The sequence below is a fragment of the Neovison vison genome, chromosome 5 (genome assembly GCF_020171115.1).
Source record: "Neovison vison isolate M4711 chromosome 5, ASM_NN_V1, whole genome shotgun sequence".
NCBI classification, from domain to species: Eukaryota; Metazoa; Chordata; class Mammalia; order Carnivora; family Mustelidae; genus Neogale; species Neogale vison.
Genome location: NC_058095.1, coordinates 56,574,871 through 56,597,561, shown reverse-complemented (window position 1 = coordinate 56,597,561; position 22,691 = coordinate 56,574,871). Strand labels below are relative to the sequence as shown.

Genomic DNA, 22,691 nt, shown 5'->3' with positions numbered 1-22,691 from the left:
TCAGCACCCCCGAGCGGTGGTTAACAGAGCCTGCTAAACCCGAGCCTGCCAGAAGGAAGACCAGCACGACGCATCTCCAAAGGATCCTTTATTGAGCAGAGCAGGACCGTGGCGTTTATATATACGTATAAAACAAAGTTTGAATATCTGGCAGGCACACTCCCTTTGCCCGCCCACCACCCCAGCACAGATGTTCCTGCCCCCGCCCCTGCACACGGGAAGGGGGATGACCGCCCCACCCAGGCCACAAGGCCAAACTCCTCCCTAGCAGAGGGAGAAGAGGCTGTTCCATGGCCACCCCCTGAACATCAAAAATCAACAAGTATTCTCTCAAAGAAAAAAAAATACAGAAATCAATTAAAACATTTAAATATGAAAAACCATAGGGAACTGGGAGGGGGAGAGGCAAGAGAGGAACTGGAGTTTCTCGGGAAGGAAGGGTCCCCCACGTCCCCATGCCCATTGACCAATGGGCTTGAGGCCTGGGATACGACGCTCACACAGTGAGTTTGCAGTGACACAGCTCCTTGTAGATCTGCCGGCGAAGTTTGGGCATGTCCTGCTGGGTGAAGCTGAATGGCTGAGACAGGGCCAGGTGCTTGCAGTACTGGGTGTTAACAAAGCAGGCCGTGAGAACCGCCCGTTGAGCAGCCCTCCAAGCCAGGACCTGGGCTCCGTGCTTCCCGGAGCCAGATCCAGCTCAGTGGGCCTATCCAAGAACTTCCACGTATCACAGACAAGAGAAGCCTGACTCTAAGCCTGTTCGAGCACTGGAAGCTGGAAGACAACTACATGAGCCAGAGAGCAAGGACCAAGAAACCTAGTCCCAACGTGGGATGGGAAGCCATGAGAACACCAACAATGTCTGCATCTCTGCATTCTAACACACGAGGTTAGTCCCTGCTCCTCAAGTGCCTATGAGCCAGATTGCGGGGGCCAGAGGGCCTCCCCACCTCCTTCCCCAACTGTCAACCAGCTGCTGCCTACTTACCTGTAACACAAAGGCACCGCAGTCACTGTCATTATTCTGCCTGGCCACATTCTAGAGAATAAAAAGAAGACTCCTAGGTGTGTGGCTTCAACTCTGTTTCCTATCACACCTCTCTCATGATCCCGTACCACGCGCCCCCCCCCAGACACTTACCATTTTGAAATAACCTTTCCAGCCCTGGTGGAAATCCAGCCGGTCTTTCTTCACTGCCTCTGCCTGTAGATACTTGGCAATATGCTGCAGAGACAGAAAAAAAGAGGAAGTGATGCCCTATGTTTCCCAACTGAACCTAGGGTATGGCAGTCCCAGGCCCCAAGCCCGCCCTTCTGCCCGGAATGCCTTGCCACTGGATCTCCTCCCCACGTTCTTCCCATCTGTACCCCTTCCCTCTCAAACCTTAGGGCAGCGGCGGTTTAGGGTGCGCTGCGAGTCGAAATACGTGATGGTGCGCCGCCTCACGTCAACAGAGATGAGGGACCAGTGCACCTCCAGGTGGATGGGGATTAGCAGGAGCTCCTTATTGAAGATGTCCACCTAAGTTGGGGGGCAGTGCCGGAGGTCAGGTCAGACAGCACGGAAGTCCTGCCTATTGCCACGAGGGTCCTAGAGAGGAGTGGAGGCGCAGGCAAACAGCCAAGTGGCCGAGCACAAGGCCCGGTGCCTCCACTCTAAGGCAGGGCTCAGCATATGTGGATTCTGGAGGGAGGAAGAAGGCAGGTTGAAGGAGGTCCTATCAGTAAACACACTGGAGAGCCCAGGATGGCCAGGTACTTTCCACACGTTAAAGGTAGCAGGGTTGGGGCGCCTGGGTGGCTCAGTGGATGAAGCCTCTGCCTTTGCCTCAGGTCGTGATCTCAGGGTCCTGGGATCAAGCCCCGCATCGGGCTCTCTGCCGGGTGGGGAGCCTGCTTCCTCCTCTCTGCCTACTTGTGATCTCTCTGTCAAATAAAATCTTCAAAGATACTAGGGCTGAGCAGCTATTAACCCAGGCTCAGGATTCTGGAGCCAGACGCCAGGGCTTACACCCAGCTCCCCATTCACTAGCTTGTGACCATGGGCAAGCTACGCAGTAACTCACTACACCTCTGTTCTCCAATGCGAAAGAGGCTAAAAATAATGGCACGTACCTCCTCTGTGTGTCATGAGGGTTCAGTCAGTTAACACCCACAATACACTAACAACTGCACCAGAGGGTCGGCCCGTTAACACACAATCCTCCGCGGGGGTTGTTAACAATCAACCCAACAACGAGGTAAATGCACCTCAGCAGAGGAAGGCAACTTGCTGTAGGTCATGGGAAAAAGGACCCAGGTGGGATTCAAGCACAAGAATGCAGAAGGCCAAGTTCTTCACGCTGGGCATCACCCCATCTCTACTGGGAGAAGCAGGCTGCCAGCTCACGGAGTTGTAAGCCCCTGAACCTGGGGACTAAAGAATACTGGAGCCAGTGGGTACTACCACCTCCCTGTAGAGATTTCCTGGCCTTCGAACCGCAGGGCAGGGAAAGTAACTGGAGGAGAGAAAGGAACTCTTCTACCCCCCTCACCAAACGCGCTCCCTGTTCTTTTCCCCAGTAACTTCTACTACCAACCAGGGCCTCACTGATTCCTAGCTTTTCTTCATTCCCATGTCCAACCCGTCAGCAAGTACTATCAGCTCTAACTGCAAAACCTGTCCTACAGAAAGCTACTTCTACCTCTGCCCTTGGCCTTCTGGCCCACGTGTCCCATCTGAACTTCCATACTCCCCTCCTAGTCTGTCCGCTTCTCCTCTTGCCCGCTTCTAATCTTCATGAAACGGGAGTTCAAAACGTGAGGGATTTCCCGGCCTCCTTAAAATTTTTCAGTGGCTTCTTGAGGCACATAAATTAAGATCCGCTCCCCCATCCTCATGCGATCAACTCTGACCGAATGTCTTCCCCTATTCCCTCCAGTCACTATGCTCCAACCACACAGGAAACCCCCCCCCCCGTGCCTCCAATGCCCCTTCTCGCGCTCAGTCCCGTGTACTTGCTGCTCCTCTGCCTGGACTGCTTTTCCCCAGCTCTGCACACGGCGTGCCCCTCATCACCCGAGTCTCAGCAGAGAGGCCTTCCCAGACCTCCCCATCTTAAGGACCCACCTCCTGTGCTACTGCATTACCCTTGTACGTTAATCACAGCACCCAGCACCAGCTGAAATTTTACCTGCTTATTTACTCCTACTCCATAAAGGCAAGAAATTGTCCTTATTTAACACTGAATCCTTGTGCCTTCATCAGTACTTCCCCACACGGCCTACCGGCGACAAGACTGTTTGAATTCGAAAGACTGAGTGAACAGACTTGAGGAATAGGGTTCTGTTTTCTAGAAAACAGAACCCTATTCCTCTCTAGGCAAGGGTTTACACACGTGGGTATGAAGTGGTAACTCACGTTTTTGGTCCACCTTTTCACTCCATCGTAACCCTTGGTACGGAGCTTATCGTAGAAGAAACTGTTGAAGAAATGCACCTGTGCCAGGGATACAAGAGAGCGGCTGGAGCTGGAAGAGCTCGGGCCCTCCTGCCCGGTCTCCTTTGCCCACGCGGCTCCACTTCACTAAGGCTCCAAGGGCCAGTTTCAACCACCTCCACTCCCGTCCACTGGGCTTCAAAAAATCCTTTTCAGCCTTATCTTAGCATATAGCCCCAGGGAAAAACCACCTCCCGCTGGGGAGAAGAATAGGCAAGTTCAGGATCAAGGTTAAAGATTTGAGGGGCGCCTCAATGGCCCAGTTGCTCAAGCTTCCAACTCTTGGTCTCAGCTTGGGCATGACCTCGGGGGGTCAAGAGAGCGACCCCCTCGCTGGGCTCCACACTCTCTTCCCCTCCCCTACCACCACACACTCTCTCTCTCTCTCTCTCTCTCAAATAAATCTTTAAAAAAAAAAACCAAAAAACAGATTTGAATTTAACACACTGCCTTCTACCACCTCTCCCCAAAAACAAAGATCGTCTTCACGGGTAAAGCAGTAAAAGGGACTGAAAAGGCTGCTTAGAACCGCAGCCGTTCTTCTGGGGCAGGCGAGGCCTACCTTCTCCGGGACCGTGTCCATGACCAGGTCTCCGTACATGTTCATCACCTGGGGAGAAGACCAGAGGCAGCATGCCATGCAGGGTGCAGCATGGGTACAGGGCTCCCCCCAGAGGGCCCCAGACACCCTGCTCCCCAAATCCCCTTTGGGGCCCGTGTCCCCACGGCTCCTCACCTGGTCGTTGAGCCAGTTCTGTCCATATAAGGTGCCCAGGTCATCCATGGTCAGCACGTGCCGCTTGTAGGCCACCCGGAAGCCCCTCACCATGGCGTTGCCTGGCATCCGCTGGTACGACTGGATCAGCTGCAGCACCAGGCCCTTCCTGAGGTGGCCAAGAGTGGAGTCACACAAGAGACAGGGCGCTGGGGCAAATGGAAGTCCTTTCTACTGCCCAGAACAACAACCTACGCTAATCCTTTCTGGGGCGCCTGCAAGGCCCAGTGGGTTGAGCGTCTGACTCTTGATCTCAGCTTAGACCTTGTTCTCCGGGTCCTGAGTTCAAGCCCCACATCGGGCTCCACACCGAGCACAGAGCCTACTTCAAACAATCAAAAACTAAACCTTTTCTTGGGTCCTGTGTCCTTTTGAGGACCTGCTAAAGGCCCATTCCGCAGAAAGAGACACAGTACTATCAGGTATACACAGTATTTCAGGGCCTCAGGTAAAGACCTGCCCCAAAGCAGTCAGTTTACAGGGGCTTGGCACTCTGCCCTCAGACTGCCCCCTTCAGTCCTACGTTCCTCCTTCTCCCCAAGCACATCCCTATGGGAGAAAAGGCGGCAGCATTCTCTCCTACCCTCAGGTCCCAGCCCTCCTCTGAGAGCACCGCTTTTCTGGCTCACCTGGAAGGTGTAGAGAACTCCTGCTGGAAAATGTCCTCTAATTTCTCTACTACCTCGTCCGTGCTGAGGGGGATGAGGCTGCCATAAGTTTGAAGGAATTCATCCAAGATGCCTGAGCGGAGGGAAAGAGGAGAAGGTGAGGCCTCCGATTTAGGAGCTGGTTGGGACAAATAGACTGGGCCCTCTAGGGTCCCTTACTCTGCACGCAGGTCACATGCTCCTCCCGCAGGGGGCTGTGCTGGCCGGCTTTCTCCCCGGGCCGCTCTGCCTCTTCTGCGGTGCCCAGATCTGAGCCCTGAAATAGCTCCTGGGCCACATGGTCCCCGATGCTGCACACATTGCTGATGAGGATGCTGGCATCAGGGGGTGCCAGACCCCGCTCCCCTTCTGGCCCGGGGGGTCCCCCAAAGCCATTGGGAAGAGTACAGGAGAGGAGGCCTGCAGGACAGGGGAAACAGGGTGGGGATGAGAAGGCCGCTTGGATCAAAGAACAATGGGTTAAGGTCAAATGATGCACCCAGGCCATTAAGATAAAAATGAACTAAAATGGGACCGACAAGTACAAACTCTAAGGAGTGGAATCTCAAGCATGAAAGGAGCACGTCTGAGGCTGTAAAGGAACAGAAAAGAAGATGTACTACTCGCAGGGCGGAAGCAAGATGACTAAGATTCAGCGAGATCTAAACTTCGGAGATATTTACCACCACTATGGACCTGGTGCCTAGTAGGATGCCTGCACAGATTCGATAAATACTCCAGCGATTCGTAAAAACACAGCCGGAAATTGTGTGGTTGAGAGTCCCGTCCCCGAAAGAAACATTCTGAGTTTCTTTCCACTACTCAGAGAAATCCCACGCCACCACCGGGAGAGTGGTACCCTTCGCAAACGGATATGCCGCTTTATTCTGAAAGGGCAAATGAAGAGGGATTTCAAGCGTGTAAGGCTGTCTTGACTTTTGTGAACCGCACGTCCTACCTTTCTCATCCCTACACAGAACACCCACTCGGGGACTCTGTATCCCAGCCTCGACTATCTCCCCGGACTTGGTTACTGCTCAGAGTGGAGCTTAAGACATTTCACAGCTCTTCTGGACACCCCTCACTCTGCCGTCCCACTAGCTTTAGGCCCAAGTGTCGCCACCACAAGAGGCTCCGGATCCTCCCCAGCCCCTCCCTCCACCCACTCCCACCTTACCAGAGTCAGGGTCCAGAGGAGACTTTGGAGTCCACCGTAATCCATCTTCCTCCACTGGGGGCCCAGAGGACATCGGTGGAGACCCTCTCACCCCATCCTCAGCCATGAGAGCACCTAGCAGACCCAGCCGGGGTGGAGGTGGCCCCCGTGGGGAGTCAAAACGACAGCAGGGGGATGGCACCTGCGGTGTCGCACCCCCTTCCTGGGGTGAAAGATGGTTCTTGGGGTGTGCGAGGCTCCGCCGCCGGCCCCGGTGGCGCCGCCAAAACTTCCAGTGGAATGTTAGCGAGGTGCTTTTCGAGTACAGCAGCATCCGGAAGGCTCTCATGGCTCGGCGGCGGCGCTGGGAGCAGGTTTTTCGATGAGTAGGGCGGGGAGGACGAGGCCGCTGGGAAGCTCCCAGCTGACCCCATCTGGGGGGCAGCCTCCAAGCTGCCACTTCCTCTTCCTCATCTTCATCCTCATCCTCCTCTTCTTCTTCCTCCTCTTCACTAGCTGAGGCATCAAAAGAGGGCCGAGGGACAGGGAGGCGTCTGGCTGGCGCTGTGGTCCCTGACCCAGGATCTGGCCCAAACCCTCCACCTGATTTGAGTCGGGGTTTGGGGGGTGGGGGCCAACGCACACGCTCCCGCCTGGGACTTGAGTAAGCTGGGGCTATGCCAGGTCCAGGAGGCTCAGGCCCCCAAGACCCGGTCCCTTGTATAGTCTCTTTCATCTTCCAGTAGCCCTGTAAAACAATGGTCAGAGTGTCAGGATCCAAACACCCTGAACCCCAAGATCTTGCCTCTCTTCCTCAGCGCGCCATCATTGGAATCAGATGCGAACAATCTAAGGAGAGAGGAAAAAACCGCTAAACTCCTACAGACTGCCGCCGTTCTGTTCCGTTAACACGGTCCACAAGGGGCCGGTTAGAGTCCGTGTCATCATCCGTCCCCCAGCCAGACAGAAGCAAAGAGACTATGGCTAACCAGCAAGCGTCCGGAAGCTTATTTCTGAGATCCCCAGCTTAAACCTAGTATTTCCAGACTCTTCTCTACTTAAGACCACCAAGAGTATCCTAATTGAGCACCTAAGAGGGGCATGGCTCAGCCCGAGAACCCTGAGGTGATACAGAGACAACCGAGGAGGACACAACTTCCACAAGGAAACCGTGGTCTGGAGTGGGAACAGAGTTCTCTACCACCTCGGAATGAATGGGGGGCTGGGGCGGGGAGGGGATGGGCATGCTCAGGTCGAATCAGGAGGTCTCAGGAGGGAATGGGGATCCCAGGGCTATGGCTCAGGAGTAAAATCTAACGAAAACGGAAGAATGTTCAAGGAAACTGAAAGAGAACCCAATCAGTGCTTAGGCGGCCGAATCAGGGTGCCGGGACAGAACTGAGCCGCGTGAGCTGGTTGGCCCAGCCCCCTCTCCGGCTCCGTTCCCGGGGGCCAGAATGCGTCCCACGCCGGTTTGGTCCTCCAAGCTCAGGACAGTTCGGCGCCCGAGGGCCTTAAGAAGCCCCTTCGAGGACCTCCTGGGCCCTCGTTAGGTGGGAATGAGGTCCCGAATTGGGAGAGGCCGCGGCAGAGCTGGGGGAAGGGTAGGGGGCGTCCTCACCGGGAGCGGGGAAGCCGGGCGGACGGGCCCGAGGGCGGGCGTCTCCGGCCTCAAGCTTCCCGGCTCATCTCTTCGGCGACGGTGGCGGCCCCGCCACTCCTGCTGTCTTCAGGCGCAGCCCTCTCAATTCAGGATTCCAACGCTCCTGGGCCGCGCGCCGCGCCGCCGAGCCGCCCCGCCGCGGCCGCCTCCTGCTCTGCTTCAGCCTCCACCTCTACCGCCTCCCCCTCCTCCTCCTCCTCCTTCTCCTCCTTCCCCTCCCGCGAGCCCCAGGCCCACCGGCGCTGGCGGCGCACGATTTGTGCGTCACACCCGGCGAACAGCGCCGGCGCGGCCAGCACGCGCCTAGTCCCGCCTACCCGAGAGCGTGGACGCCACGGGATCGGCCCCGCCCCCGAGCCCCGTGCGGCGCAGCGCCTGCGCACGCCCGTAGCTCCCGGCCGCAAGCGGCGAGCCCACTTCTCTCGCGTTTGCGCCTGCGTGTCCCCCCACCCAGCCCGGACCCCACCGCCGCTGCGTGTCCCGCGGCTGAGTGCCTGCGGGCCCGAATCCCGGGGCGGCGGAATCTGGGTCCCGGGGAGCGAGCCGGGAAGGCGGGGAGATCCCGGGGCTAGGCAGGGGCGCAAGGGGGGTGGAAGCCGTATATTCTCTTTTATTGAAGTGTGAGCGGGTCTGGAGCAGGAAGGAGAGCCCAGGGGAGTGAAGGCGGGCCGGTGTGGGGCGCACGGTTTACCCAAGGCTTCGCGGACACCGTCCCAGCTCGGAGGGCGAGCAGGAAGGGCGGAACCTGGCGCCCGAGAAGTAACGTGGCCGCAAAGGGTACCCCTGCGGACGGCCGCAAAATACACCCCCGAGATAGTGCTGGGAACCGGGGGCCCAGTTGCTGGGGAGAGAAGTGGGAGCGAGGCTCTCGGCTGAGCGAGGAGGCAGCGGGTGGCACAGAGTGGGTGTGGCACGGAGAACCGCGAGTCCGTGAGCGGAGGGAGGCGCCGCGGACCGTGCCGGTGCGGGCCGGTTCTCCCGAGCGGCCGCTAGGTGGGGGTGCTGTGCTGGAAGCGGTCCAGCGGGCCCCGCGGGAGGCCGCCCGAGGCCGGCACGGCCCCCTGCCCGCGGGAGTGTGGGGCTGCACCGCGGACAAAAGCACGGTATCACATCTCTTTAATAGCCACGGAATCAAAGTCTCGGGGTTGGGGGTGGGACAGGAAGAGGAGGGGGCGGAGATCGGTGACCGTCACACCCAGAAGAGGCCGCTGCCCCTATTCCCTCTCGGCTGTCTCCAGTTCGCGCTCACCGTCATCTTCCGAGCTCAAAACCACCGTCCGTATCGTAATCACAGTTTCACAAGCCCCAGGAAGGTTCCGTGCGGAGACAGGCTGAGCTTTGCCCTTCCCCGGGGTATTGTGACACTCAGAGCATCCCCGTGGTGCAGATGGAAGACACCTGAGACACGGGAGAGGATTCACACTCGTGGAGCCCGGTCCGCAGATTCTCCCCCGCCTCCCCTCTCTCCTCGGCTCGGCCTTCCTCCTGCTTCCTGGCCTGCATCCCTCCCCCAGATCCACCTGTCCGTCCAGGCTTCCGCCTGTCCCCGCCCCTCCCCAGGGGTCAGAGACACCCTGCTGTTCTCACACCCGCCCTCGCTGCCCACGGGGCTCTCACCTGCGCTGTAGCAGCTGTTGTAGGCCCAGTCCGGGTTGGAGGGCATGCTTCGGACACATCGGAAGAGAGTCTCCTGCCTTCCCTGGCCCTCCCGAGACACCACCTGACCCATGGTGAAAGTCACATCATGGAACAGGACCTGACCAGGAATGGAGGAGAAGCTGAAGGAAGTGAGAAAGCCTGGCTCAGGGCTGGGAGGCCTCCGGAGCCCGGACAAGGGAGCCAAGGAAGGAAGGGGGGTCTCTTAAGTTTGGTAGGAACAGCGGCGTTGGGAGCGTTCAGTACCAGGGCATCCACCCCGCTGGGAGAACAGACCTCTCGGCCCCCAGACAAGGCTTGGGGTATCTGTGGGATTACCTGACTGTACAGCAGATAAACTCCAGCGTCCCAGACTCGCACAACATATCCTTGGGCCTCCAGACCTCTCCCACGCTTAAGGGCCGGTTGCCACATCACCTCTGTCACATCAGAGTCCTCTGGAGGTGAGGAGTGTGGCCATCAGGACGTCTGGGCATTCTCAGAGACTTTTCACTTCCGAATTCTCTTGGGCCCGGCTGCCAGCCCCAAAGCTCCCTGACCTTGGCCCTCCCCCCCCACCCCGCCCCCAAGCCATTATTTAAAGTTAGTGCTCACCCTTGGAGGTGATGTTGATGGGAACCAGGTGCAGAACGGAGTGCTTCTCTGGGGAGAGGAGGAGGAGAGCTAAGCGGTGCCCACCTGTCCCTTCCCCTCTCACCTTGGCTCCAGATCCCTCTGCGGCTTGATCCCCACCCCCACCCCTGCCGCACCCCACCCTGGAGGCCTCCTCACTCTTCTGCTTATGCTTATGCATGAGCGCTGCTCTCTTCCTCCGGGATCTCTCCCCATTCTCCCAGGCTTCCAGGGCGTTGGGGCTCTGCTCATGGAAAGAGGGTCAGGATTAGGCTAAGAAGCAAGGGTCTTGTGACAGCTTTTCCTCCCAGCCACCCCTGCCACGCTCTCCCCCCTTCCCCACCAACCAAGCCCCAGGAGTGCCACACATCACTCATGCACTTTTCCCCAGCGACCTGATTCTTGGTGCTGGCTGTCCTCCAGGATCTGGTAGGTACAAGAAGTATTAATCTTTAACAATTTCCTTTCCTGGAATGGCTGCTGCCTTGACCTCCAAACCTGGGACCCTCTCTTGCACTTCCTCAAAACTTTACAGACCGCAGAGCTAGACCCAGGAGGCCCCAAGTTGGCCCTGGCACCCATCCTCTTCTCGCCCCCCCCTCCCCTCACTCACCTGCTCCCGGAGGCTCAGCCACGGATGCCCCTCCTCCTTCTCGGAAGGCCCTCCGGCCCTCTGCAACCGCGCCACCTCTCTCCTTAGACTTTGCAGCTCTGTTTGTTGGGTCAGCAGAGCCACAGCACAAGCCACGGCCCCCAGAGCTGCCCCCCAACTCAACCAGAGGGCGACTGAGAGTGCTGGCTCTCGGGCCGAGCCCGCCATGTCTCCCGGGGGCCCTTTGGGGGCTAGCAAGGAAGGAGATGAGGCTGGCATGAGCCAGGGACCCCGCCGGAGGCTGCAGCCTCGGGAGTGGGGTGGCCGGGAGGTGGTGGGGAGGGTGGGGGTACAGAAGGGAAGAAGAGTGTTACGCAAGGGAGAAATAAAAAGGAACTTGAGAATAAAAAAAGGAGGAGGAGAGCCAGTAAGGGGCACTGTTGGCGCTCCTGGAACCCCGCTGTGGGGCCCGTGGTGTCTCAGGACGCCCCCTCCAGACGGACACACACACACACACCCTCCTCCAGCCTCGGGAAACTTGGTGCCAGTCTCTCTAGGAAGGACAGGACTGCCAGTGACACCCAGAAGGAGCGGCCGAGCTCAGGAACCCTGGGACGGCCCCAGCAGTGGGGGAGGGAAGGGTGGCTGGCTCCAGGCCATGGTGCCAAGAGCAGGGATGGAGAGGCAAGCTGGGCAGCCTCTGGGGTCCGGGGTGAGGGGGCGAAGACCCTCCAGCTCAGCCAGGGGCAAGACCTCTGGGAATGACGAGATGGAAAAGGAGGGGCGGGGGGTAGATGGGAGGGAGAACCAGGGTCGCGGAAGCAAGAAACTGGCTGAGTTCTGGGGTTAAGGCCAGGCCGGGTGTGCTGGAATGAGGCCGGCACTACTCCCTGTGCTGAACTTGGCAAGGAGAACTTCCTGTTTCCCGAGAAGAGCTCTTACATAAGGGGCCGGTCAGAGAAAGAGGGAGACAGCCCCAAGCACCCTACCACTGTCAGATTCCTTTCCTGGACCCAGGGGCCCGGGTCCGCATGTTCCCGGGCCTCAGCGTCCCGCTTCCTGACCCTGGGCTCCCTTTCGGGCCTGCTCCCACCCCACATCCCAGCCAGGGCTTGTGCCAGCTCCCACTTAACGTCCCAAGGCTGCCAAGAGGAAGGGCCCTGCTCCTCCCTCCTCCCAGCCAGGGATTACCCACAGGAGGAAGCCCGCCTCCTAGGTAAATGAGGCAGCTTCTGCTGGACCTTGGGCAGACATTGATTTTTTTCCTGGCACTTTGCCTTTCTACTCTCTGCTCATGCCTCAGGGGTCAGAAGCAGGCTGGTCCCCACTCCCGAGCCCATACATTGCCCCAGCACGCCAGCCGTCCCGCACCCCACTCTGGGATGCCCGCACCCCCTTCCTGGGGCCCTCCGCCACCCTGAGAGATGCCCCCTAAGCCCCAAGGAAGAGAGAGACCGTGGTTTATTGTCTTTAATATCCACTTATGCACATTTTGTCACAATAATAATAAAAATAATATCTGTTTTTAAAAATCCACAGGGAATTATCAGGGAAGGAGCTTGTCTTGCTCTCAGCCCTCGTGTTTGGGAACTCCCGGCCTAGTCCCCGGGCTCCCTCCTGTCCAGCCTTGATTAGTGCCTGAAGTTGGGGGCGGGGGTTGGGGACCCATCCTCACCCAGAGTAGAGTAGACAGTGTCCAGGGGCGGCTGTGGCCAGGGCAGGGAGTCAGGAGATACATGGGGGTATTGAATGACCAGGGGTTCAGGAGCTAGTGAGGTGGGGGAGGGCGGCTGTCAGAGGAGGAGGGGATTCTCTATCTGGGGCGGAAAGGAAATGAGCAAGTCCAAGCGGCCGCAGAGGACAGGTAGGTAGGGGGGGCGGAGGGGGGGCAGAGCAGCGGAGTGGGGAGTACGGTGGAGGGGGGCACTGAGAGCCACGGTGGGGGCCCCACCAGGGCCCCTCAATGCACCTGGAAGAGTCCAAAGTAGGTGAGGAAGGGGGCGGCCTTGAGATGGGCCCAGGGGAGGGTGCGGATCCGCAAGGAGGACCCGGGCCTCAGGGGCAGCAGCCCAGACACCTGGCAGAGGCGGAGCTGGGGCCCCAGGGAGCTGGCGGCAGTAGCGGAGAACTCCTCCAGGCAGCGCAAGGCCAGCGCGTCATCCACCAGCAAGTCCAGCTTCAGGTAGACCGCCTTCCCCTCGTCGAAGTGCACCTGCCGGCGGGCGCAGGCAGCAGAGTCCAGGCCCCCGCTGGCCAAGGCTCGGTTTCCTGCAAGCCCGCTGGAGCCGGACGGGGCCCCGGCCCTGACCAACCACCTCCTCTGCCCCCCCCGCCCTGGTCCCCGTGGCTCTGCAGCCTCGGGTGGGGCTTACCTGGCAGTACAGGTAATACAGCCCGGCCCGCACCACGAGGAACTCCCCGCTCTGGCGGTCATAGCGCAACGGGTTGGAGCTATTGATTCTGGCCTCCTCCCAGCCGCTCACCGTCCCGTCCACACCTGCAGGGGGTGATCAGAGATCAGGACTTCCTCACGCTCCCCAGGCACCTGGTGAGGACCAAAGACTCGGGGGGCCCCCCTTTACCCAGGGGATGAAGAGCTGGCACGAGGCTGGGGAGCCTGTGGTGCACGAGCAAGTGCGTGAAGACGTGCTACGTTTACCGTTGTCTGCGACCAGGGCAGCGAGAAGCAAGGTGTCACCCGCCCTGTCCGGGGACAAGAGCCAGATGGAAGGAGAAGTGCTGGGGGCTTTGATATTTTGTGCCTCTGCTGTCCGCCTCTTTTAAGAATGTCCACATACCGTCCCCGAATCAGACGGGGCTGGGATTACGAGCATTAAATATAAAAAAATGGTACCCAAATGTCCGCTGAGCGATGCACAGACAAGGAAACGGTGGGACAGCCCCACACTAGGTTATTATGCAGCCGTAAAAAAGAAAACCGCTCCCTGGTGGGCAAACCGAAAGCATTGTGCTAAGTGAAAGACACCAGTCCCCAAAGGACCACACATTGTAAGATTCCTAGGAAATTTCCAGGTGAATACCTAAAGACAAAGTAGGTCGGTGGTTTCTTGGAGCTGGGGGGCGGTGCTGGGAGAAACAGGGATGTTGGCTAACAGGCACAGGGTGTCTTGTCGTGCTGATGTCTGTAGCTGTGTGAACTAAAGTCTAGACACCACCGAATGGCACCCTCGAAGCGGGTGAACTGTACGTAAAGTGTAGCTTGATAAAACCATAGTGAAAAATGAAACAACCCAGAGTTCAGGTCATGGCCAAGAAGAGGAGTAACAAGACAATGGCCAGGAGCTCAGGTGGCTTCCCGGGTCCCCCTTGGTCTATCACAGGACTCCCGCTGTCTTCCTGCCCTCCCACCCCTGCAGATACAAAGATCCCAACCCGCCGACAGCCCTTCCTTCCCTGGCCCCCCACTTCGAAGTGGCCAGTCCCAGCCCTGCCTCTCCTGTCTTCCCCTGGCCACCCTGTTTCCTTCACACCCGTCCCCAACACCGGCAATCATCCGAGTTATTTACACAGGTGCAAGTGTGGGGTCCGACCATGGTCTCATTTACCACTGTGGCGTGGCACGCAGTGCCAGGACTCCTCTGAGTGGGCGCCCCGCAAACATTGGTGGAAGGCCAGAGGGAGTTGGCTGACGGGGCCCACGCCTCTGGCTTTTTTCGGGATCCACTGCTGCTCTCCTGGGCAGCTGCCTTCCCCAGCCCTTCCTCATCCCCACCCATCTGAGTCCCCAATTTCGACTTCCTACAAGTTCTGCCACCTGCATGGCAGGGGGGGACCCCGTCTCCCTCCCCCGGCCCAGCCACTGCCATTCCCGCCGGGATTCTTCTCAGCCTCCCTTCTCAGCGGACTCCCCCCTGCGCCTTTTTGCTGGCTCCTACACAGGACCGCACAGTGAGGTTTCTAAAACGCAGATGGCAGCCTGCCTCTGCCTGCCTTGACCTCAGAATGACTTCCAGACTCACTCTGTGGCCTGGCTCCCTGTTCTCCCCCAGCTCGGGGCTTTGGCACCAGTGGGTCCCTCTTCCCCGAAGGTCCTTGGGCCCTTGTCCACCTTACACTCGTGCTTCGAGGCCCCCCCTTCTTGGGGAAGGAGGCCCTGACTCCACCATAAAGTTTTCTTCCTCTAGGCCACCGCGAATTTCTGGCTGCTCTCCTTATTGTCCTTGTCACAGTGTACTGTAATTCCCAAATGTACAGGCTCGTCTCCTCTCCCAGATGGTCACTGTTTGAGACGAGGTCTGGGTGGTGTTGCCTGCGGGCCCTGAGCCCCGTCCTTAAAACAGCAGGTTCCTGGCACGTGTGTGTTCAGGCAGCGGAGGAATGAATGTCCGGGTTACTCAACTCATCTGGAGGGCAGGAGGGCTGGCCTGGGGCATGCAGAGCAGGGGGAGAGGAGAGAGGACACTCCCCACTGTGGAAGCAGCTGAAGGAAAGGCTGGTGGAGGCTGAAGGGCATGGTGTGCCTGGGACCACCGTGTCCCTCCGTGTCACAACCACAGACCCCAAACGCACATTCTTTACTGCCCCGCAGCCTTCCTGTACTTGCCCTCTGACCCTGCTCTAGCACTCATGGAGGCAGGGACTTTGTACCCCTTCTCCTCGCACCTCTGCTCATCTTCCTCATTCTCTGAAGGATCCAGAAGTCATCAGACAAGGGCCCCCGCACCTCCTCCTGATCAGAGCCCAAAACGGACCTGTGCTCACATTCTCCACTGACCCTCTCGTGATGATGGGTGTTATATTTCTCCCTTCGTTCTGGAACTCACCCCTTCCCTTCTTCCTGGACACTGACGTACAGGTCCCACCTACCCACCCCTGCGCCAAGCATGGGCAGGTCCACACACATTTTAGGGACCTTCAAATCCTGGACCCACCAAGTATGGTCATGGCCTTGGGCAGGTTAAGTAACTTGTGTCTTTAAAACGGAGCTGATCAGACTATCTTCCTTTTAGGACTGTTGGGAGGTCTAGATGAAGAACATTCAGTAAATGTTAGCTAAGATCCCTATTTTTCCTCCATCCACATCTCCCTCCAGCCACTGGCCCACTGTTCCGCTCATCACAGAGAAACTTCTGGAAAGGGCTGTTCCTGTCTCCAATTCCTCTTTCCCATTCCTCCTCACCCTCCTCACCCCAACCACACTGGCTTCTATCCTAACTGCACCACTGAAACAGGCTTGGCCAAGGTCACCAGCTGCCTTTTAAGGTTACCAAACCCCCACAGTCAAATCATGTGACCCGTCAGCAGCATTCGGTGCAGACAGCCACACCCTTGCTAGTGAGACCACATCGTCTCGCAGATCACAGGACACTGTCCTCCCAGGCTTTCTTGCCGTCTCCGCTGGGTTCTCCTCTTCTGCTCCGCTCCGGGATGCCTCGGAGCCCCAGGGCCTCACTCTTGGGATCCTTCATCCCCCCAGTGCCTCATCCAACCCTGGAGGTCTGAACAGCACCCGGATGGCCGTGGGTCCCGACCCAGCCTCAGCCAGCTGACTCTGTCCAGCCGTCTGTCCACGGAGCTCACTCATTTATTATCACTTCTCCATTTGTTCAGTAGGAGATGTGAAATCCCATTCTTAATCCACATAACCTCCCAACCTATTTCTTCCTTCCATAAATGGCATCATTTTGCCCAAGGATGCCCAAGTTAAAAATCTAGAAGTCACTTTTGATTCCCTCCCTTCCCCTGCACATCCAACCCATAAGCGAGCCCAACCTTCTAGCCACATGCCGAATCCATCTACTTGGCTCTGTCTCGGCTGCCAGGGCCCTAGACCAAGCCAGCCTCCCATCTTGCCTCATGGCCTGTCCCACGGAAGGACATTCCAGGTGAGGGCACAGTGTGTGCAGGGAAAAGGGGCTGAGACCAGACCACGGAGATAATGCAGGCAGGCAGAGAAGCAATGGAATAAGGACAATGAGTTTGCAGAACCTTAGCTCGACAACACAGTGGGGGACAGAGCAAAGGGACAGGGAAGGGGCTAGAGACTGGGTTTGAGGTTCTGAGGTCACGGTGCTGAGATGGGAGGTGGGGCAGGGATGGAAAAGGAGCACAGTAGAAACATTCTAAGAAAAATGGTCAGAGTGTGAGGAAGCACAGAATCCACGGCGGGGCGTGAGACTGGGAAGAAGAGGTAAGAATCAGACGCCTTTCCTGCACAAGCATGAGGGCTGGTGGCTGGGTGCGGGGAGCCCTGGGTCCTCCTGCCTGGATCAAGGCAGAGACCAGGTCTGGGAGCTGAGAGAAGCAAGCCCTGCAGATTTTCTCGAACTGGCTTCTGGGGCTCCCAGACTGAAGGCAGGGAGGGCACTAGGAAGCAAAAGGTTCTGAGGGGTGGCTCTGCCAGGAGGCCAATGCTGTGGGGGTCAGGGGAGAGCTCAGGGGTGGGAATGGGGTCTCACCGGCCTGTGCGCCGTCCTGTCCCGGTCGTGGGTGAACTGAAAGGCATGGGAAAGTGCTGTTAGACCTGCCCCGTCCCTCTACTGCCCCAGCTCCCTGGGCACATCTCACCCATCACCCACCTTCATAGTGCGCGGCCACTGCTCTGCGACCCCGCGTTTTCCGGCCTTTAGGTGCTGAGAATTAAGGGAGGAGAGATGCGGAATATAGCACGCCCTGACTCTGGGGGCTCCGGAGACACTCCCCAGCCCTGCCTTGCTCTCAGAGCCCCGGCATCCTTATTCTTGTCCAGTCTCCTGGCCTCAGAGCCTCAGGCCATACCTCCCTCCATAAGGAGACCGACTGCATTGTTTATCACCCAAACTGGGTTGTTTCTGAGAGCAAAACGGTTGCAATTAGTAGATAACCGTCAGCAGCCAGGACAGCCCCACTCAAACCTGGACACAGGCTCACCTGGTCATCCCATTCACGAGTCTCTTTGCTTCCTGGGACCCCCGCCTCTACCTCCCCCACCTTGTCTCCATCAGAACCCTAGGGGTCTTCCTAATCCTGGGCCAGCCCCTCCTTCATATCCAGCATAGGGTGTCAAGTGAGAATCAGTCCATGGGATGTGAGGGGCTTCAGAGAGAACCATCAGCTGCGGGACTCTGACCTCTGCCCCCACCAACACCCCATCTGTGCCTCAGTTTCCCCATCCCCACCGTAAGTAAGGAGAATGGTGTTGGCTCTACCCACTCCATGGGGCTGTTAGTGTGAACAAAAGCAGTGAGTGCAGAAGCCACTGGCCACTAGGATTACTCCTAAAGGTGGAAGAAAGAGGCGCTCACCACTTCTGCGAGGCCGAACAAGCCTCTTCAGGAATGGCCCGGGATCCTGGCTTTCCTCTGTCTGGGGATTCAGTTCCTAGGGGCATTAAGGGCAGGACTGAACCCGGGTCTTGCGGGAGGCCACCAAGAGACTAAACCGAGGCCGACAGGGGGCCCCCGTTGGGAGAGGCACCACCAGCCAGCGGCAGGCACGGGAGTCTTGGGGAGGCCGGGTCCTGGGGTCAGGCCCCAGCCTTCACCCCGCGCCCCCAGCGCCCCAGCACACAGACCCAGCATAGACCCTACGGCGCCCACACCCCGTCGGCGTGCACGGTGGGCGCACACCCCTCAGGCATCGCCAGCATCCCTCCTCCGCGACAGGCTCCCCCCATCCCATACCTCGCCCCCAGCCAATAAACACTGCGGACTCAGGTGACACAAACCCCTTTCACGCGGCGGCACCCTCCCCCTCTCCCCGTGTCCCCGACGCCCGCACGGCGGCGCACACCCCCGCACACACGCAGCTGGCACCGCGAGGGCACATCCCGCGCCCCGGGCTCGCGCACACTCCCCACGCCCCACCGCGCGCGCCCGGCACCCACGGCCACTCACCGGCGGATCCGGGTCCTCCTCCGCCACCAGCTCCCCCTGGGAAGGCTCCTGCTGGGAAGGAGGCAGCGTCACCCCGTCCCTCTCCACCTGACATCGCACCCTCCACCCATCTTCCTGGCCCCGTGCCCTCCGCCCACCCGGCCCGGTCTGCCGCGCAGCGCCGCAGACTCGGCTCCCGGCCGGCCGCGGGAGGGCTGCGCCGCGGGGCCTCACCTGGGCGGGCGGCGGTGCCCGGCTGCCCAGGCTGGCGGCGGCCAGCAGGAGGCCGAGGCAGGCCAGCGCCAGGCCCAGGCCCAGCGCAAGCGGCGCCAGCAGGGCGGTGCCCGGCTCCCCCCGGCGCCCCCTCCGCCTCTGGCTCCGACGGGCGGCCATGGGGGCGGGGGGCTGTGCCTGCCTCGCCGCGCCCCCCCCCACCCCGGGGCCCGGGACCCGCGGGGGCGGGGGCCGGGGAGCCGGCGGGCGGGGCGGGCGGCCGAGGGGGAGGGGCGACGGACGCGCCCGGGCGGGGAGCGCGCGGGAAGCGGGGCGCGGCGGGGGCGCCGAGCCGCCGGCGGCCGAGCGCGCGCACCGCGCCGACCCCGGGAGGAGGCCCGCGGGGCCCGGGTTGGCGGGAGGGGCCCCGGGCGCGCAGGGCCGGCCGGGCGGCGGGAGCGGGGGCGCCGCGCGCGGGGACTCCACCCAGCCCCGGGGGCGGAGGAGGGAGAGGCGGCGGGACCCCCGCGCCTCCGACGGGGCCTGGCCCGACCGTGGATCTCGGGCCCCGGCCCGGGATGACCCGGCAGCCGGGTTCGGGCCGAAGACCGTTTGGGTTTTCTCGGGGCCCCGAGGACGGTACTTCCGCGCACGGAACTGGAAAAGAGCCTGAGGACATCATTCACGCGGGTCATGTGCTCGCTCCTTCGGCGGATCGGTTGGGAGTTGATGAAAACCCCGGCTTCTGCGCCGGCGAGAGCTCGCCTCTGGGCCGCCCCCGGTGAGCGGGGTCCCCGCCGCCGCTCTGGAAGCCCGTGGGCCGCTTCCGCCACGCAGAGGGCTCCGGCCCGCGCGGCGGGCCCCGGGGGCCCGGTGCGAGGACTTGCAAAAGCCGGACCCCTTTTGCCATGAAAACCCTTGTGTGAGCAGTAAGAGCCTCAGAAACGCATTTCGCCTGGAACGTTCACTTCTGCACATTTGCAGTGAAGAGTATCAGAAAACCACTCCGTTGCGAGAGTAGTAATCAGCCCCGGGGAAGCCGTGGTTGTGGCTGAGGAAGTTTCTGGAGCGGCTCATACCCTCTCCCCGCAGTCTGGCCTGGGTGGTTTCCTTTGTATTCTGGAATCCGCCGACCACCCCACCCCCACCCGCCCCCTGGCCTCAAGGTCTCAACACCTTTATTTTCCTTACTGGGCATACTCAGACCACCCTCTTCCCCACTTAGTCATTTCGGGCAGTTTTCCAGACCATATTTTCTCATGAGGATCCAAACCGCCCCCTCTGTCCCCTGTGGTGCCCTCTCTTTCTCAGGTGGCACAATTTGTAATGACACATCTGGCTACATCTCCCCAAGGACACTATAAAGGAAAAATGACATATTTCCCAGTTTCTGCGCATTGTCTGTGTCTACAATGTCAAATCGTGAGGATTTTCTTCACTGTGTTCCTGGCACTTTGTCAGACCCAAAGGTCTGACAACCCTGGTAGGAAGATGGTGGGCAAACCTATGAAATTTACTGAGACGATGTGAAAGCAGGTCATTCAGAGCTGGGTAAGAGTGGGGATAGATTAGGGCAGGTAAGGGTTACAGTGGAGTCATGGAGAATTTACAGAGCAAAGGGAGGGGCTCAAACAGTCTTAAGATGTAAACTGTCACTTGATAGATATTTCTATTGAAAATCTGATTTTTTAAGTAATTTTTAAGCTGATTTTTTAAAAAAGATTTTATTTATTTGGCACAGAGAGAGAGATCACAAGTAGGCAGAGAGGCAGGTGGGGGGGGGAAGCAGGCTCCCTGCTGAGGAGAGAGCCCAAAGCAGAGCTTGGTCCCAGGACCCTGGGATCATGACCTGAGCAGAAGGCAGAGGCTTTAACCCACTGAGCCACCCAAGGGCCCCTAAGCTGATTTTTTAAAAGTAATCCCTATGCTCAATATGAAGTTCAAAGTCATGACCAAGAGGTCAAGAGTTGCATGCTCTACCCACTGAGTCAGCCAGGCACCCCTGACTGATTGTGGGGTTTGGGTTTTGGTTTTGTTTTTTAAGATTTTGTTTGTTTATTTGACAAAGAGAGATCACAGGTAGGCAGAGAGGCAGGCAGAGAGAGAGAAAGGGAAACAGACTCCATGCTGAGCAGAGAGCGCGATGCGGAGCTCGATCCCAGGACCCTGGGATCATGACCTGAACCGAAGGCAGAGGCTTTAACCCACTGAGACACCCAGGTGCCCCTGTTTTTGTTTTTTTTAATGCGCTCTATACCCAAGGTGGGGCTTGAACTCACGACCCTGAGATCAACAGTCCTTCAGACAGAGCTAGCTAGGTGCCTGAGAGTCAGCCGATGTTTCCCATCAGAGTTGATGGGTCTTTCAGGAAGTTGCTGGAATAAGCAATAAAGTTAATTGGCAACATTCATCTTCCTGGGCGAGCGTCTCTTCGAGTACTAGTCATGGCAATGAAGACAAGTATAGTGATGTTAACAGAGATGTAAGTGTCCCCAGCCAGTGGCTTCAGTTGTCCCCCTGCAGCGACTTGATCATAATGGATGTTTAATAAACATCTGTTGGGTGATTGAGCTAAAGGCTCCGAGGGGACAGGGACCACATATGTCTTCTCTTCCGTTCATCCTCAGTGCCTAGCGCAATGTCTAGCAAATGGGGAAGCACTCGAAGTATTTCTGGAATGACTGAACAGGATAAATACTTCATTTGGGATTCTAGCGGACGACATTTGTAACAGGGAAAAATGGGAGATGCCCAGGATACTTGGGTGGAAAGCCTGGAGGGAATTCTGATCAGTTTCGGGATCTGTGTAATATCACGGCGCTGATTAACTTTCCTTGTACTTTGAGCTTGTGACTTGCCTTTTCATACAAGTGTCTCCGTGTTATTCTGGGCTTCCTCGCTATGGTCAGGGTTATCGGAGTGCACACAAATGGTGTGAGAAAGGGGGGCGTTTGGGTGGCTCAGTGGGTTAAAGCCTCTGCTTTAAGCTCAGGTCATGGTCCCAGGGTCCTGTGATCGAGCCCCACATCGGGCTCTCTGCTCAGCGGGGAGCCTGCTTCCTCCTATCTCTCTGCCTGCCTCTCTGCCTGCTTGTGATCTCTGTCTATCAAATAAATAAATAAAATCTTTAAAAAAAAAAATAATGTGAGAAAGGGACGATGCAGGGGTGCCTGGCAGGCCCAGTCGGTGGACCATGAGACTCTTGATCTTGGGGTTGCAGGTTCAAGGCCCCGAGTTGGGTGCAGAGATTACTAAAACTGTATAAAAATAAAAAGACAAGCAAACCCTGTCTTTGGGACAGAACCCTGGTATTCAGTAAATATTTCCTGGATTTCCACTGAGTTTGATGAGTGAGCCGTTACCATAACCTCCATCCATCTGGATGCTGAATGTGTGCAACAGTTAGAAAGTAAAACGGGCTTTCTGACTCTGGGTCCTTTGTCTCCAATCCCTCCTCATGGAAAGGTAGAGAATACAAAAAGAAGCAAAAGTGCAAAGACGGGGGCGCCTGGGTGGCTCAGTGGGTTAAGCCGCTGCCTTCGGCTCGGGTCATGATCTCAGGGTCCTGGGATCGAGCCCCGCATCGGGCTCTCTGCTCGGCAGGAAGCCTGCTTCTTCCTTTCTCTCTCTGCCTGCCTCTCTGCCTACTTGTGATCTCTCTCTGTCAAATAAATAAATAAAATCTTTAAAAAAAAAAAAAATTCTTTAAAAAAAAAAAAAAGTGCAAAGACGGCCGGGGCTTGCCAGTCGAGACTTCCTGCTTAGGCTGCCCCAAGAGGAACAATTTCCCCAATCAGCAGGCAAAGGAAAATGGGACAGGTGGGAGGGAAATTCTTGAAACGTGTGAAGGTGTGCAAGACAGGCCAACAGCATCTGCGTAAAACCCCACTTCCCTCCTCACCCGGAAGGCATTTCTCTCCCTTGGACAGAATGGCGGGTGGCTTGTCTCCAAAGACATTGAACCAACTGTCTGAGGAAGTTAAGCCTTGGCAATCCAGAATAAATGTTTTTTTATTCTAGCTTTTGGGGTGACCCACAAGCTGCGAGCTGATCACTAGCTCTCCCCTCTCCAAAGGAAGCTC

At 58.2% G+C, this 22,691-nt stretch overlaps 3 protein-coding genes across 4 annotated transcripts; all 3 read right to left on the bottom strand.

Annotated features, from left to right (window-relative positions):
- Positions 1-75: 75 nt before the first annotated feature.
- SENP3 (SUMO specific peptidase 3) lies at positions 76-7,898 on the bottom strand. The gene is made up of 11 exons (XM_044248992.1): positions 7,681-7,898; positions 6,081-6,807; positions 5,084-5,323; positions 4,886-4,997; positions 4,218-4,365; positions 4,044-4,091; positions 3,404-3,481; positions 1,388-1,525; positions 1,145-1,228; positions 992-1,042; positions 76-607 (listed from the first exon to the last, which is right to left on the bottom strand). The coding sequence occupies exons 2-11, from the start codon at positions 6,793-6,795 to the stop codon at positions 497-499; spliced, it is 1,725 nt and encodes a 574-aa protein (XP_044104927.1). The 5' UTR covers positions 6,796-6,807; positions 7,681-7,898; the 3' UTR covers positions 76-496.
- A 923-nt stretch (positions 7,899-8,821) lies between these two features.
- On the bottom strand, positions 8,822-11,716 carry TNFSF13 (TNF superfamily member 13). Its single transcript, XM_044248989.1, has 6 exons — positions 10,604-11,716; positions 10,150-10,234; positions 9,973-10,020; positions 9,697-9,815; positions 9,340-9,478; positions 8,822-9,120 (listed from the first exon to the last, which is right to left on the bottom strand). The coding sequence occupies exons 1-6, from the start codon at positions 10,859-10,861 to the stop codon at positions 9,011-9,013; spliced, it is 759 nt and encodes a 252-aa protein (XP_044104924.1). The 5' UTR covers positions 10,862-11,716; the 3' UTR covers positions 8,822-9,010.
- Positions 11,717-12,038: 322 nt separating this feature from the next.
- On the bottom strand, positions 12,039-18,831 carry LOC122906711 (tumor necrosis factor ligand superfamily member 12). Of its 2 annotated transcripts, none has more exons than XM_044248990.1 (7): positions 18,631-18,831; positions 18,418-18,468; positions 17,827-17,902; positions 17,122-17,175; positions 17,002-17,037; positions 12,955-13,079; positions 12,039-12,794 (listed from the first exon to the last, which is right to left on the bottom strand). In XM_044248990.1, exons 1-7 carry the CDS (start codon positions 18,787-18,789, stop codon positions 12,543-12,545), a joined length of 753 nt encoding a protein of 250 aa, XP_044104925.1. In that variant the 5' UTR covers positions 18,790-18,831; the 3' UTR covers positions 12,039-12,542. The 2 variants fall into 2 exon arrangements, with proteins under 2 accessions (XP_044104925.1, XP_044104926.1); XM_044248991.1 differs by having other exon boundaries at positions 18,418-18,465.
- Positions 18,832-22,691: the final 3,860 nt, after the last annotated feature.

What these genes read in the sequence shown, in the direction of transcription:
- LOC122906711 (XM_044248990.1), bottom strand. Translation starts at nt 18,789, where the DNA reads ATGGCCGCCCGTCGGAGCCAGAGGCGGAGGGGGCGCCGGGGGGAGCCG. An exon ending in GGGCACCGCCGCCCGCCCAG is followed by an intron (nt 18,469 to 18,630) that starts GTGAGGCCCCGC and finishes CCTCCTTCCCAG; the next exon opens with CAGGAGCCTTCCCAGGGGGA. An exon ending in ACAGGACGGCGCACAGGCCG is followed by an intron (nt 13,080 to 17,001) that starts GTGAGACCCCAT and finishes CACCCCCTGCAG; the next exon opens with GTGTGGACGGGACGGTGAGC.
- SENP3 (XM_044248992.1), bottom strand. Translation starts at nt 6,795, where the DNA reads ATGAAAGAGACTATACAAGGGACCGGGTCTTGGGGGCCTGAGCCTCCT. An exon ending in TGAAAAGGTGGACCAAAAAC is followed by an intron (nt 1,526 to 3,403) that starts GTGAGTTACCAC and finishes CCCCCAACTTAG; the next exon opens with GTGGACATCTTCAATAAGGA. An exon ending in GCGGTGCCTTTGTGTTACAG is followed by an intron (nt 608 to 991) that starts GTAAGTAGGCAG and finishes GTTAACACCCAG; the next exon opens with TACTGCAAGCACCTGGCCCT.
- TNFSF13 (XM_044248989.1), bottom strand. Translation starts at nt 10,861, where the DNA reads ATGCCAGCCTCATCTCCTTCCTTGCTAGCCCCCAAAGGGCCCCCGGGA. An exon ending in GGCTGAGCCTCCGGGAGCAG is followed by an intron (nt 10,235 to 10,603) that starts GTGAGTGAGGGG and finishes TTCCATGAGCAG; the next exon opens with AGCCCCAACGCCCTGGAAGC. An exon ending in TTTATCTGCTGTACAGTCAG is followed by an intron (nt 9,479 to 9,696) that starts GTAATCCCACAG and finishes ATTCCTGGTCAG; the next exon opens with GTCCTGTTCCATGATGTGAC.